The 13,337-nt window shown below is 30.3% G+C and overlaps 1 protein-coding gene across 1 annotated transcript in view; it reads right to left on the bottom strand.

The window, feature by feature from the left end:
• Positions 1–330: 330 nt before the first annotated feature.
• The window catches only part of LOC144837847 (uncharacterized), a 336,690-nt gene continuing 323,683 nt past the window's right edge, over positions 331–13,337 (bottom strand). The window contains exons 33-39 of the mRNA XM_078693127.1: positions 9,171–9,269; positions 4,761–4,823; positions 4,410–4,523; positions 3,497–3,595; positions 2,843–2,867; positions 2,024–2,055; positions 331–1,723 (exon numbers count right to left, since the gene is read on the bottom strand). Coding sequence (XP_078549253.1) covers positions 1,659–1,723; positions 2,024–2,055; positions 2,843–2,867; positions 3,497–3,595; positions 4,410–4,523; positions 4,761–4,823; positions 9,171–9,269 — 497 coding nt within the window. The 3' untranslated portion in view covers positions 331–1,658. The remainder of the gene's footprint in view (positions 1,724–2,023; positions 2,056–2,842; positions 2,868–3,496; positions 3,596–4,409; positions 4,524–4,760; positions 4,824–9,170; positions 9,270–13,337) is intronic.

Raw genomic sequence — 13,337 nt, forward strand, 5'->3', positions numbered from 1 at the left:
TCACTGTATGGACAGGTGTATTTATCGTTTAATTCAAAATTTAAACAGCATTTTATCAATTATTGTTAGAATTGATAACTAATCTCACCACCCCCCCCCCCCCCCCCTCCCATCCCCTTTAAGCTTGATAGTTATTTCAGAAGGGGTCCTCAATATAACAATGTAATAAAAAATAATAATTTACACAGATAAATATTTATTTATATAAATAAATTATTTATTATTTATACAGTATAACAATATTTATATTTATAATTTAAGATGTATTAAAATTCTTTACAAATATATATATATATTTAAATAATTGCTTATTAATATTGTCTTGGTTACAATACATTTAGATTGTCATGTTATTACATGATTTGATTTAAAATATAATCACTGTTGTTATCATTTTTGACAATACAAACAATTTCAACATTTAATATCAGTATCAATCTTAGCACCAACAAAAACATATCAAATATATATTTGACCAAATGTTTTCATTTAACACATTCTTATCAACATAGCTGCAATATACACTAATGAAAACACAATAAGATTGTAGAGGAATTTAACTAAATACAGTGTTTCAATATTTGAAGAATAAAACATTTTTAATGTGTGTGCTAATTATGTACAACTTTCAGGTATCTAAACTGTAAATATAACAAAATAGTATGTATGTCTGTCTGTCCGTCCACTTTCCATTAAATTTTGAAATTGAGCAATTGGTTTGTATCAGCAAATACAAACCTACATTAAACTGAATCTTACATGATCCATAGATTTCAAATGCCTCATTTCTGTGGGGTTGTCCTACTGCTAAATGATACTGATATTTCATCATTGTATGGACGGGTGTATTTATCGCAACGGCAGAATGAAATAATTGCTAAATTAAATTCAAAATTTAAAAGCATTTTATCAATTATTGTTCGAATTGATAACTGTAGTCTCACCCCCTCCCCCCATCCCCTTTAAGCTTGATAGTTATTTCAGAAGGGGTCCTCAACACAACAATGTAAAAAATAATAATTTACACAGATAAATATTAATTTATACAGTATAACAATATTTATATTTATAATTTAAGATGTATTCAAATTCTTTACAAATATATTTACAATATACAATTAATGTTAATAAAATAAGTATTTAAAAACTATTCATTTACAGAATTTGCCTATCATAGCTATATATCGTCCGCTTGGTCTCTCACTATGAAGTTGTTGAATTGAAATTTATACTGGGAAGGATTTGATTGAAGAGGGGTGGAGGTTGGTGAGTATAGAGAGATACTGGCGTCCAGGGGTTATGAGGTACTATCAAATTGATCGGAATTGTACTGAAAAGGTTTTAAAACTAAATTTGATAAGAAATACCGTTAACCTGTTTTCTTTAATAATGTTGATATATTAAAGCTGCGAGTATTCTACTAAGAAGATCTCACTTGTTTAATTTTTAAAGATGGCATATTAAAAAGTATGGTTTATTGTGGTATGTAATAATCTATCTGTATCAAAGTGGTTTACAACATAACTCAGATTTCTTCAGGTATTCATATGGCCTGGTGCGCAGTGAAACAGGCTATACTATTTGTGGTACTAAGATAGAATCCCATCATTGAAAAAATAGACATTTTTATCTGCATAACAATAAATCCTCTATAAACATCATAGAGCCCAAATATATGCCAATACCACAACTACAATACAACAAATTATCAAGCCACAGTTCTCTGAAAGAAAAAGTGAAAACAAAATAATTGATTTAAGCACCTTAAATCTTTTGTGAGCTTTCAAGATTTTACAGTTCTTTCATTATATTTTATTTGTGTTTATTACATTTCAAAATTAAAATCTACAATTACAACTTTTATATTTGTTGGAACTTAATTATTTTTGTTATTGATAATTATTTTGTTTATAGTTTTAAAAGTGAAAAAAATACATTTCTTTGATTTGCCTCATTTCAATTTTTTAAGACTCATGACTTGATTTTATTTTATTCGGTTTCAACATAAGACTAAGGAAATTACCTTTGACAAATGTCTGTATGCTTTCTTTCAGGCTAGAAATAAAAATGTATATGTACACATTAGTAAAACTATAATAAGGATAACAGACTCGTAAGCAGGAGGGTTTTTATGGTTCTAGCAACCCCTCCCCACTCCCTTTTTTACGGTATTATTATCAAAATCAGGAAATGCAAGGAGCAATTGGTACCATGATGGCTATGTGAAAAGAATCCCCTTCAATAAGGGGATCAATAAATTATGACTTAAATATCATAAATTTGTACGCGTTTTGAGCTTCTTTTTTAAATATTTTATTGCAGAAAGCAACACATATACATCAAAGTTCAGTTATCTTTGTAATACGGGAGAATATAAAACCAGGAGCATGTTAGTCCAGGAGACAAGTATAAATATGTGAGTCTGTCGGCCAAAACGGAATTGTGGCATCCATGTATCTTACTGAAATTGAAAATATTGGTAGGACAAAAGGTCCGTTAAGTTTATGCAGAATGTAATTCTATATAAAACCAGGATTGTTTCATTATTATTATTTGGTGGTTGGGTTTAAAAGTTCTTTTGATGTTTGTTATTCTTGATTTTGTGTAAAATTGTTTCAACACTATTTTTATGGTTAAACTTTATGGTTGTATTAACAGGTTATGTTATTAGTATACAACTGAACTGATAGACACACAAGTGATAGTAATAATATTCCTTCCAGACTATCACCTAAGGGCATACAATTAACTAGCAGGGTGTTGGTTTATCTCTATGCTATTGGAGAGTATAAATAAACAGTATAGATACTGTGATAAATGCGCCACTCATTATACTACTTACCTGTCATTTTCTGGCGACTGCAGATCTGAAATGAGTATCAGTATTAAGAATTAAATATCACAAGCATCATAAACCCAATTTTTTCTCTACCAACGGCCAATTTTCCCAGATAGAGGGGACAGCAAATACTTAGTTGAGCCCAGAAGCCTATTTTTCAAAGATGTTGACAGCTTCACAGAGAGCTTTGACCAATCATAATTTTTTTTTTTTTTTTTATTTCCAAACCCAACCAACAGCAAAAGAAATTTGCCAATAATCTGTTGTTCAATTTATAGAGTAAGCATATCAAAATAAGATTAACAATATGTTCTTTGATGAAATATAAACTGTTCTATTTACATTGGATTGAGAACTATCTCTTATTTTTAAGTTTGTTGATAATACATTGCTGACCATTAAATGAATATGTTTTGTTTGAGTGATCAAAGTACGGTGACCTGTAAGTGTCACAGCAACTTATATATAAATATCACGACAGTATTTATGAAGATATTGTTTAGTGTATCAGCTTTTATTCTTGACTAATAATAAAAGACATGGTCTTTTAAAGATTAGTTAAATAAGTTATTTACCTTATCAATTTTACTATAAAATCACATTTTAAGTTATTTTATTTTAACAAGTATAATACAACTAATATTTTATGATACTCACCACTCTCTGGTTCAGGTTTAGTTTCCTGTTCCACTACTTGTGTTTGAAATTCCTCACTAAGAGTATCTGATGAATCCGATGGAAATTGCTTTGTCACTTCTGGTCAATAAAAACATCCAGAAAAGACAGTTATTGTTAGCATAGGTTGAACAGTATATTAAAGGCCAGCTTTAAGACAGGGCTTTTGATTTTGTTTATATAATTATGTTTAAATATGTTCATCATTTTCTATTGTTGAACTTTGACTTGACTTGTGTCACTGTTGAGTGGTGATGAAATAAAATAAAAAGTAAATTGATTTATGATCCTTAACTCACCACTCTTTGCTTCAAGTTTTGGTTCCTGTTCCACTACTTGTGTTTGAATAAGAGTATCTGATAAAACTGATGGTAATTGCTTTGTCACTTCTGGTCAATAAAAACATCCAGAAAAGACATTCATTGTTAGTATACGTTGAACAGCATATTAAAGGCCAGCTTCAGGCCAAATTAACCATATAATAATATACAAATTATTCTATGAGACTTAACTCACCAGTTTCTGGTTTAGATTTAATTTCCTGTTCCAATTGTGTACGAGATTCCTCATTAACAGTCCCTGGTGAATCTGATGGTAATTCCTTTGTCACTTCTGTTATAAAGACAAATATAAAGGATATAGTAATGTATACATTATGTATTGAACAGTATATTAAAGAACAGCTTTAGAACATTTTTGATTGAGTTATATATGTTTAAATAAATGTCTATTCATCATTTTCTATTGTTCAACTTTGTAACTGACTTGTAACTTTGTGTGGTGATGAAATAAAATAAAAAGTATGATCCTTAACTTCTTCTTCTTCTTTATTGTATCAAACAAAAATGTATCAAACAAAAATGTCAATACAAAAGGTAGCCAAGATATAACTCACCACTCTTTGCTTCAAGTTTTGTTTCCTGTTCCTCAATCATCCCTTTCTTCATTTGTGTTTGAGATTCCTCATTAACAGTACTCTGTGAATCTGAAGTTAATTGCTTTGTTACTTCTGTTCAATAAAAATACAGAAAAGACAGTTATTTATACATTACACATTTAAATGACAAAGCTGTTTTATGAGTTATACATGTTGAAATAAATGACTGTCTATGTTCATTTTGGATAGTAACCTTACTATACATTTTCATCTAAAATGTATACAGTTTGAATAACTCAAAATGTGCTACAGTTATTATTATAATATGTCTATTTAGTTTTATTTTAAAATGTAACCAGTGGATCCTACCTTGTTGACTGCCTTGGATGTCAGACTGTGGTAATGCAGAGGTCACTGAACCATCTTGCACATCTGTGAAAAAGTAGTTTTTTTTTGGAATCTTGTGAAATAATACAATTTAGTCAGGGTCCTCGTGTATTTCCGTAGGATTTTAATGCCCAAAGTGAGATTTCACTTGATTTTACTTTATTATGGTGCTAGGATACCAAAAATGCTAGGTAACAAATGTTCACGATCCCGTAACCATGGTAACAGCCCCAAATTCAAAATGGCGACCAAATGGCCATATCTCCATAACCATTTGGTCTAATGACAAGATATTGGTATCAAAATACTTGGAATATATATATTTATATTCGTTGTAATAGAACATTTTTACTAAATGCAACCGGAAATGCTATTTTTCTGTACTATTGACCCTTGACTCGTACTGTATCTTAAAAACGGCTGGTCATAGAATTTTAAAAATGGCCTCAAATTGCTCAGACCTTATATATTTATATTTATTGTAATGCAATATTTTGTAAAAAAATGTCCGGAAGCAAAGTTATTGACCTTTGACATAGAGAATAGCTTACAAGGATTTTTATTCAGTAGTCTCTGGCCATATCTCCATAACCCTTTGGTCTATTGACAAGATATTGGTATCAAAATACTCGGAATCAATATATTTATATTCGTTGTAATAGAACATTTTTACTAAATGTAACCGGTAATGTTATTTTTCTGCACTATTGACCCTTGACCTTGACTCGCACTGTATCTAAAAAACGGCTGATTATAGAAATTTAAAAATGGTCTCAAATTGCTCAGACCATACATATTTATATTTATTTTAATGTAACATTTTGTTAGAAAATGACAGGAAGTAAAGTTATTGACCATTGACCTAATAAACATCAACTTTATGTATAAGCATTTATCTATTTGAGCATGTATCGGCAATTGTTTGTGGTAGGATTAAAAAATGAGTTTATACGTATTATTATCATTCCATTATTTAATTTATAATTCACATAATTAGTTTTTATATATTTTATAAATAGTATATACTTTATCATTCAAATATTTAATTTCTAATTCACATATTTAGTTTTTATATATTTTATAAATAGTAGGCCTATATACTTTATAGTGTAAGTAAGCACATTTATCTATGTAAACAACTTTGGACAATAGTAAAAATTACAGCAGAAATTCATTGCACTGTATTCATTTTCCTCCCATCCACCCTTCACTAAAATGACGTAGTCAAATTGATTCTTCCTGCACTTTTCCTGAAATGTTAATTGCTATACTTTTACAATTTTCCTGATAAGAAACTAGAGCTCCAAAATTGGATTAAAACATCTTTAATTACATCAATTACCATGCATTTATTGTGTCAGCATCCTCGTTGCCATTAAGACAGTCAAGGCGTGAGAGTGGTTGCTTCTTCAACTTTTGTACCTTTAATGTTTGTTTTTCTTGAAACATTTTCATATATGGAGGTTTCTCATACATTGAACTGCTGCCAGCCATACATTATTATGTGGTTAGACGTTCCTTGGTTCTTAGATGTTTCGCGATATGAGAAGCAATCAACATTGACTGCCATTTTGTGAGTCATTATCGCCAAGCCAAGAAACAAAAGTGACCAAGAGGTTTTTGATGTTTACAGTATCTTATGATTTTATCTCCTTCAAGCTACTAAATGTTTTTAGTTTCATTTTCTTTTCAGGGAGTCAACCAGACTTTGGTCACAAACTTTAAAAAGCTCGACAACTCATTTTTTATTATCTCTGTTTAAGATATATTTCTTTCTTTTGCAATTATTAAGACACTGTTAAAAAAGGTGTTTATTTTGTTATGAATGTACAGTATTTTGATGAAATCTTGAATGATTTACTGTGTTTTGTGTTGAAGAGTGAGTTTGATGGTATATCTAGTTCGATTTCCTCATTTTAAGTAATGCCAACAAGACCACCAACCCATTTTAACTGTTTCCTTCTGTTCTAGAGCCTGATCGGGGAAGAGAGCACTATTTAAATACAGATTTTTTTTTCTTTACATTTAAATTAATTACAATCTTTTATTCACTGTTATTGGGTCATCTACATCAAACCAAGCTGGTTCATTTGTTGTTGATGGCAATAAGACGAGCATATAAATGAAAACCAGTAACGGGCAAAACAAATCTCCAAGATACCTTCCTAATAATATAGGTTATAATTACCATCAAGTCTCAAATCTCACTCTGTTTACTACTTTTAGCCAAATCAGAAATCTTCAATTAATACAATTTATAGAGGTTCAAAGTGGCAATTGAAAAATTGAAAATGTGAGTTTAGAAAAGAACTGAATGCATAACATAATTATCCTAGTGAACGCCAGCTAGTGACCTGAAGGTTGTTGGAATTATTTACGTCAGAGTAGGGCCAAAACATCTGACCAATATTTATCCATCCTTGTAATGTAAAGCTATCCTCTGTCAATGGTGAATAACTTTACTTCCGGTCATTTTCTCACAAAATATTACATTACAATAAATATAAATATGTATGGTTTGAGCAATTTGAGACCATTTTTAAATTTCCATGACCAGCCGTTTTTTAGATACAGTGCGATTCAAGGTCAAGGGTCACTTGTAAAGAAAATAGCATTTCCGGTTACATTTAGTAAAAATTTTCTATTACAACGAATATAAATATATATTTATTCCGAGTATTTTGATACCAATATCTTGTCAATAGACCAAAGAATTATGGAGATATGACCAGAGACTACTGAATAAAAATCCTTGTAAGCTATTCTCTATGTCAAAGGTCAATAACTTTGCTTCCGGACATTTTTTTACAAAATATTGCATTACAATAAATATAAATATATATGGTCTGAGCAATTTGAGACCATTTTAAAATTTCTATGACCAGCCGTTTTTAAGATACAGTACGAGTCAAGGTCAAGGGTCAATAGTAGGTAGGTTGCATTTAGTAAAAATGTTCTATTACAATGAATATAAATAAATATATTCCGAGTATTTTTATACCAATATCTTGTCATTAGACCAAAGGGTTATGGAGATATGGCCATTTGGTCGCCATTTTGAATTTGGGGCTGTTACCATGGTTACGGGATCGTGAAAATTTGTTACCTAGCATTTTTGGTATCCTAGCACCATAATAAAGTAAAATCAAGTAAAATCTCACTTTGGGCATTAAAATCCTACGGAACCCCTATTTTCATACATTAGGAACCTGACTAATTATGCATAATTTTATCCAAGGATGTATAATCAATTATTTCTTATTTTACTGCCATTGTCATTAGTATTATTTTATTAAGATGGGAATTTAAATTGTGACAGATGGCAATAAATTATTAATTATTTAAAATACACAAATGTTTACATTTATTTCATTGAAATTGTTTTTGTTGATTTAACCATTTCACTGCGCAGCATTAGTCCCAGCTATGTGCGTATATGCATTTAAGAAATTTGCAAAAAAATAGCAAATTTGCATATTAATGACATCATTACATCTATTTTGGATTTCCTGTTTTTTTTATTAATTCATGATAAAAACTATTTCTTCTATAATTTTTATAGAATATGGTTTTCCCACTGGATAATAGGGAGGTTTCGCAACCTTACGAATACTATAACGAAAACAGATACGTCACACATTTGTGAAACTTTTGAGCTGATCCCCATTTCATATTCGTAAAGCGTATTCGTGTTGACGAATATCACCAGTCATATTCGTAACTACAAAACGAGTATAGTTTTTGATCTATTTTGCACATTTTGCATTTGAATCAGGAATGATTTATGATTATAATATAATTATAGATTTATTGAAATTAATTTACTAAAGTAATTTACTAAAATGCCAGGTCAATTTTGATAAATAGCAGTTTTTAAAGTCCTCACTCGCTTTGATGTTACGCTAGGCCTAGGCAACCAAGCAACACGTACCTGCGCTTCGCTCAAATTTACCGCAGTCATATTTTGGACGGCGCCCTCAATATTCGTTGCCATGCGAAACAGATTTTTACTGGCTAACGGATACGTGTACGTGACGTTTTCGTTATCGTATTCGTAAGGTTGCGAAACCTCCCTATTGATGAAGATATGTGTAACAAATAAAAATATCAAACAAATTTGAATTATTTTTATCGTTTTATAAAAAATTAGGCATAAAATTGTTGGTCAAAATCGTAGAAAAATGAAATTTTTCGAAAAAATCACTGTTACAGAAAAACTAACGACTAATTCAGAATTCTTTGTGCAGAATGAACATGATATTGCTCTATTGTGGTGGGTAAAAATTGGTAAGTGGAGGATGTAAAAAAAATTTAGCTGAAATCTTTCTATAAAATCACATTTAAAGTTATTTTAACCATATGATAACACAATTAATATTTTATGAGACTCACCACTCTCTGGGTCAGGTTTAATTTCCTGTTCCACTACTTGTGTTTGAAATTCCTCACTAAGAGTATCTGATGAATCCGATGGAAATTGCTTTGTCACTTCTGGTCAATAAAAACATCCAGAAAAGACAGTTATTGTTAGCATAGGTTGAACAGTATATTAAAGGCCAGCTTTAAGACAGGGCTTTTGATTTTGTTTATATAATTATGTTTAAATATGTTCATCATTTTCTATTGTTGAACTTTGCAATTGACTTGACTTGTGTCACTGTTGAGTGGTGATGAAATAAAATAAAAAGTAAATTGATTTATGATCCTTAACTCACCACTCTTTGCTTCAAGTTTTGTTTCCTGTTCCACTACTTGTGTTTGAATAAGAGTATCTGATGAAACTGATGGTAATTGCTTTGTCACTTCTGGTCAATAAAAACATCCAGAAAAGACAGTCATTGTTAGTATACGTTGAACAGCATATTAAAGGCCAGCTTCAGGCCAAATTAACCATATAATAATATACAAATTATTCTATGAGACTTAACTCACCAGTTTCTGGTTTAGATTTAATTTCCTGTTCCAATTGTGTACGAGATTCCTCATTAACATTCCCTGGTGAATCTGATGGTAATTCCTTTGTCACTTCTGTTATAAAGACAAATATAAAGGATATAGTAATGTATACATTATGTATTGAACAGTATATTAAAGAACAGCTTTAGAACATTTTTGATTGAGTTATATATGTTTAAATAAATGTCTATTCATCATTTTCTATTGTTCAACTTTGTAACTGACTTGTAACTTTGTGTGGTGATGAAATAAAATAAAAAGTATGATCCTTAACTCACCACTCTTTGCTTCAAGTTTTGTTTCCTGTTCCTCAATCATCCCTTTCTTCATTTGTGTTTGAGATTCCTCATTAACAGTACTCTGTGAATCTGAAGTTAATTGCTTTGTTACTTCTGTTCAACAAAAATACAGAAAAGACAGTTATTTATACATTACACATTTAAATGACAAAGCTGTTTTATGAGTTATACATGTTGAAATAAATGACTGTCTATGTTCATTTTGGATAGTAACCTTACTATACATTTTCATCTAAAATGTATACAGTTTGAATAACTCAAAATGTGCTACAGTTATTATTATAATATGTCTATTTAGTTTTATTTTAAAATGTAACCAGTGGATCCTACCTTGTTGACTGCCTTGGATGTCAGACTGTGGTAATGCAGAGGTCACTGAACCATCTTGCACATCTGTGAAAAAGTAGTTTTTTTTGGAATCTTGTGAAATAATACAATTTAGTCAGGGTCCTCGTGTATTTCCGTAGGATTTTAATGCCCAAAGTGAGATTTCACTTGATTTTACTTTATTATGGTGCAAGGATACCAAAAATGCTAGGTAACAAATGTTCACGATCCCGTAACCATGGTAACAGCCCCAAATTCAAAATGGCGACCAAATGGCCATATCTCCATAACCATTTGGTCTAATGACAAGATATTGGTATCAAAATACTCGGAATATATATATTTATATTCGTTGTAATAGAACATTTTTACTAAATGCAACCGGAAATGCTATTTTTCTGTACTATTGACCCTTGACTCGTACTGTATCTTAAAAACGGCTGGTCATAGAATTTTAAAAATGGCCTCAAATTGCTCAGACCTTATATATTTATATTTATTGTAATGCAATATTTTGTAAAAAAATGTCCGGAAGCAAAGTTATTGACCTTTGACATAGAGAATAGCTTACAAGGATTTTTATTCAGTAGTCTCTTGTCATATCTCCATAACCCTTTGGTCTATTGACAAGATATTGGTATCAAAATACTCGGAATCAATATATTTATATTCGTTGTAATAGAACATTTTTACTAAATGTAACCGGTAATGTTATTTTTCTGCACTATTGACCCTTGACCTTGACTCGCACTGTATCTAAAAAACGGCTGATTATAGAAATTTAAAAATGGTCTCAAATTGCTCAGACCATACATATTTATATTTATTTTAATGTAACATTTTGTTAGAAAATGACAGGAAGTAAAGTTATTGACCATTGACCTAATAAACATCAACTTTATGTATAAGCATTTATCTATTTGAGCATGTATCGGCAATTGTTTGTGGTAGGATTAAAAAATGAGTTTATACGTATTATTATCATTCCATTATTTAATTTCTAATTCACATATTTAGTTTTTATATATTTTATAAATAGTAGGCCTATATACTTTATAGTGTAAGTAAGCACATTTATCTATGTAAACAACTTTGGACAATAGTAAAAATTACAGCAGAAATTCATTGCACTGTATTCATTTTCCTCCCATCCACCCTTCACTAAAATGACGTAGTCAAATTGATTCTTCCTGCACTTTTCCTGAAATGTTAATTGCTATACTTTTACAATTTTCCTGATAAGAAACTAGAGCTCCAAAATTGGATTAAAACATCTTTAATTACATCAATTACCATGCATTTATTGTGTCAGCATCCTCGTTGCCATTAAGACAGTCAAGGAGTGAGAGTGGTTGCTTCTTCAACTTTTGTACCTTTAATGTTTGTTTTTCTTGAAACATTTTCATATATGGAGGTTTCTCATACATTGAACTGCTGCCAGCCATACATTATTATGTGGTTAGACGTTCCTTGGTTCTTAGATGTTTCGCGATATGAGAAGCAATCAACATTGACTGCCATTTTGTGAGTCATTATCGCCAAGCCAAGAAACAAAAGTGACCAAGAGGTTTTTGATGTTTACAGTATCTTATGATTTTATCTCCTTCAAGCTACTAAATGTTTTTAGTTTCATTTTCTTTTCAGGGAGTCAACCAGACTTTTGTCACAAACTTTAAAAAGCTCGACAACTCATTTTTTATTATCTCTGTTTAAGATATATTTCTTTCTTTTGCAATTATTAAGACAATGTTAAAAAAGGTGTTTATTTTGTTATGAATGTACAGTATTTTGATGAAATCTTGAATGATTTACTGTGTTTTGTGTTGAAGAGTGAGTTTGATGGTATATCTAGTTCGATTTCCTCATTTTAAGTAATGCCAACAAGACCACCAACCCATTTTAACTGTTTCCTTCTGTTCTAGAGCCTGATCGGGGAAGAGAGCACTATTTAAATACAGATTTTTTTTTTCTTTACATTTAAATTAATTACAATCTTTTATTCACTGTTATTGGGTCATCTACATCAAACCAAGCTGGTTCATTTGTTGTTGATGGCAATAAGACGAGCATATAAATGAAAACCAGTAACGGGCAAAACAAATCTCCAAGATACCTTCCTAATAATATAGGTTATAATTACCATCAAGTCTCAAATCTCACTCTGTTTACTACTTTTAGCCAAATCAGAAATCTTCAATTAATACAATTTATAGAGGTTCAAAGTGGCAATTGAAAAATTGAAAATGTGAGTTTAGAAAAGAACTGAATGCATAACATAATTATCCTAGTGAACGCCAGCTAGTGACCTGAAGGTTGTTGGAATCCCACATTACTTAAGTAATGATGTATTCTTATTAAAAGTGAAAATTACGTCAGAGTAGGGCCAAAACATCTGACCAATATTTATCCATCCTTGTAATGTAAAGCTATCCTCTGTCAATGGTGAATAACTTTACTTCCGGTCATTTTCTCACAAAATATTACATTACAATAAATATAAATATGTATGGTTTGAGCAATTTGAGACCATTTTTAAATTTCCATGACCAGCCGTTTTTTAGATACAGTGCGATTCAAGGTCAAGGGTCACTTGTAAAGAAAATTAACATTTAGTAAAAATTTTCTATTACAACGAATATAAATATATATTTATTCCGAGTATTTTGATACCAATATCTTGTCAATAGACCAAAGAATTATGGAGATATGACCAGAGACTACTGAATAAAAATCTTTGTAAGCTATTCTCTATGTCAAAGGTCAATAACTTTGCTTCCGGACATTTTTTTACAAAATATTGCATTACAATAAATATAAATATATATGGTCTGAGCAATTTGAGACCATTTTAAAATTTCTATGACAAGCCGTTTTTAAGATACAGTACGAGTCAAGGTCAAGGGTCAATAGTAGGTAGGTTGCATTTAGTAAAAATGTTCTATTACAATGAATATAAATAAATATATTCCGAGTATTT

Source organism: Antedon bifida, chromosome 3, assembly GCF_963402885.1.
Source record: "Antedon bifida chromosome 3, ecAntBifi1.1, whole genome shotgun sequence".
Classification (NCBI taxonomy): Eukaryota; Metazoa; Echinodermata; class Crinoidea; order Comatulida; family Antedonidae; genus Antedon; species Antedon bifida.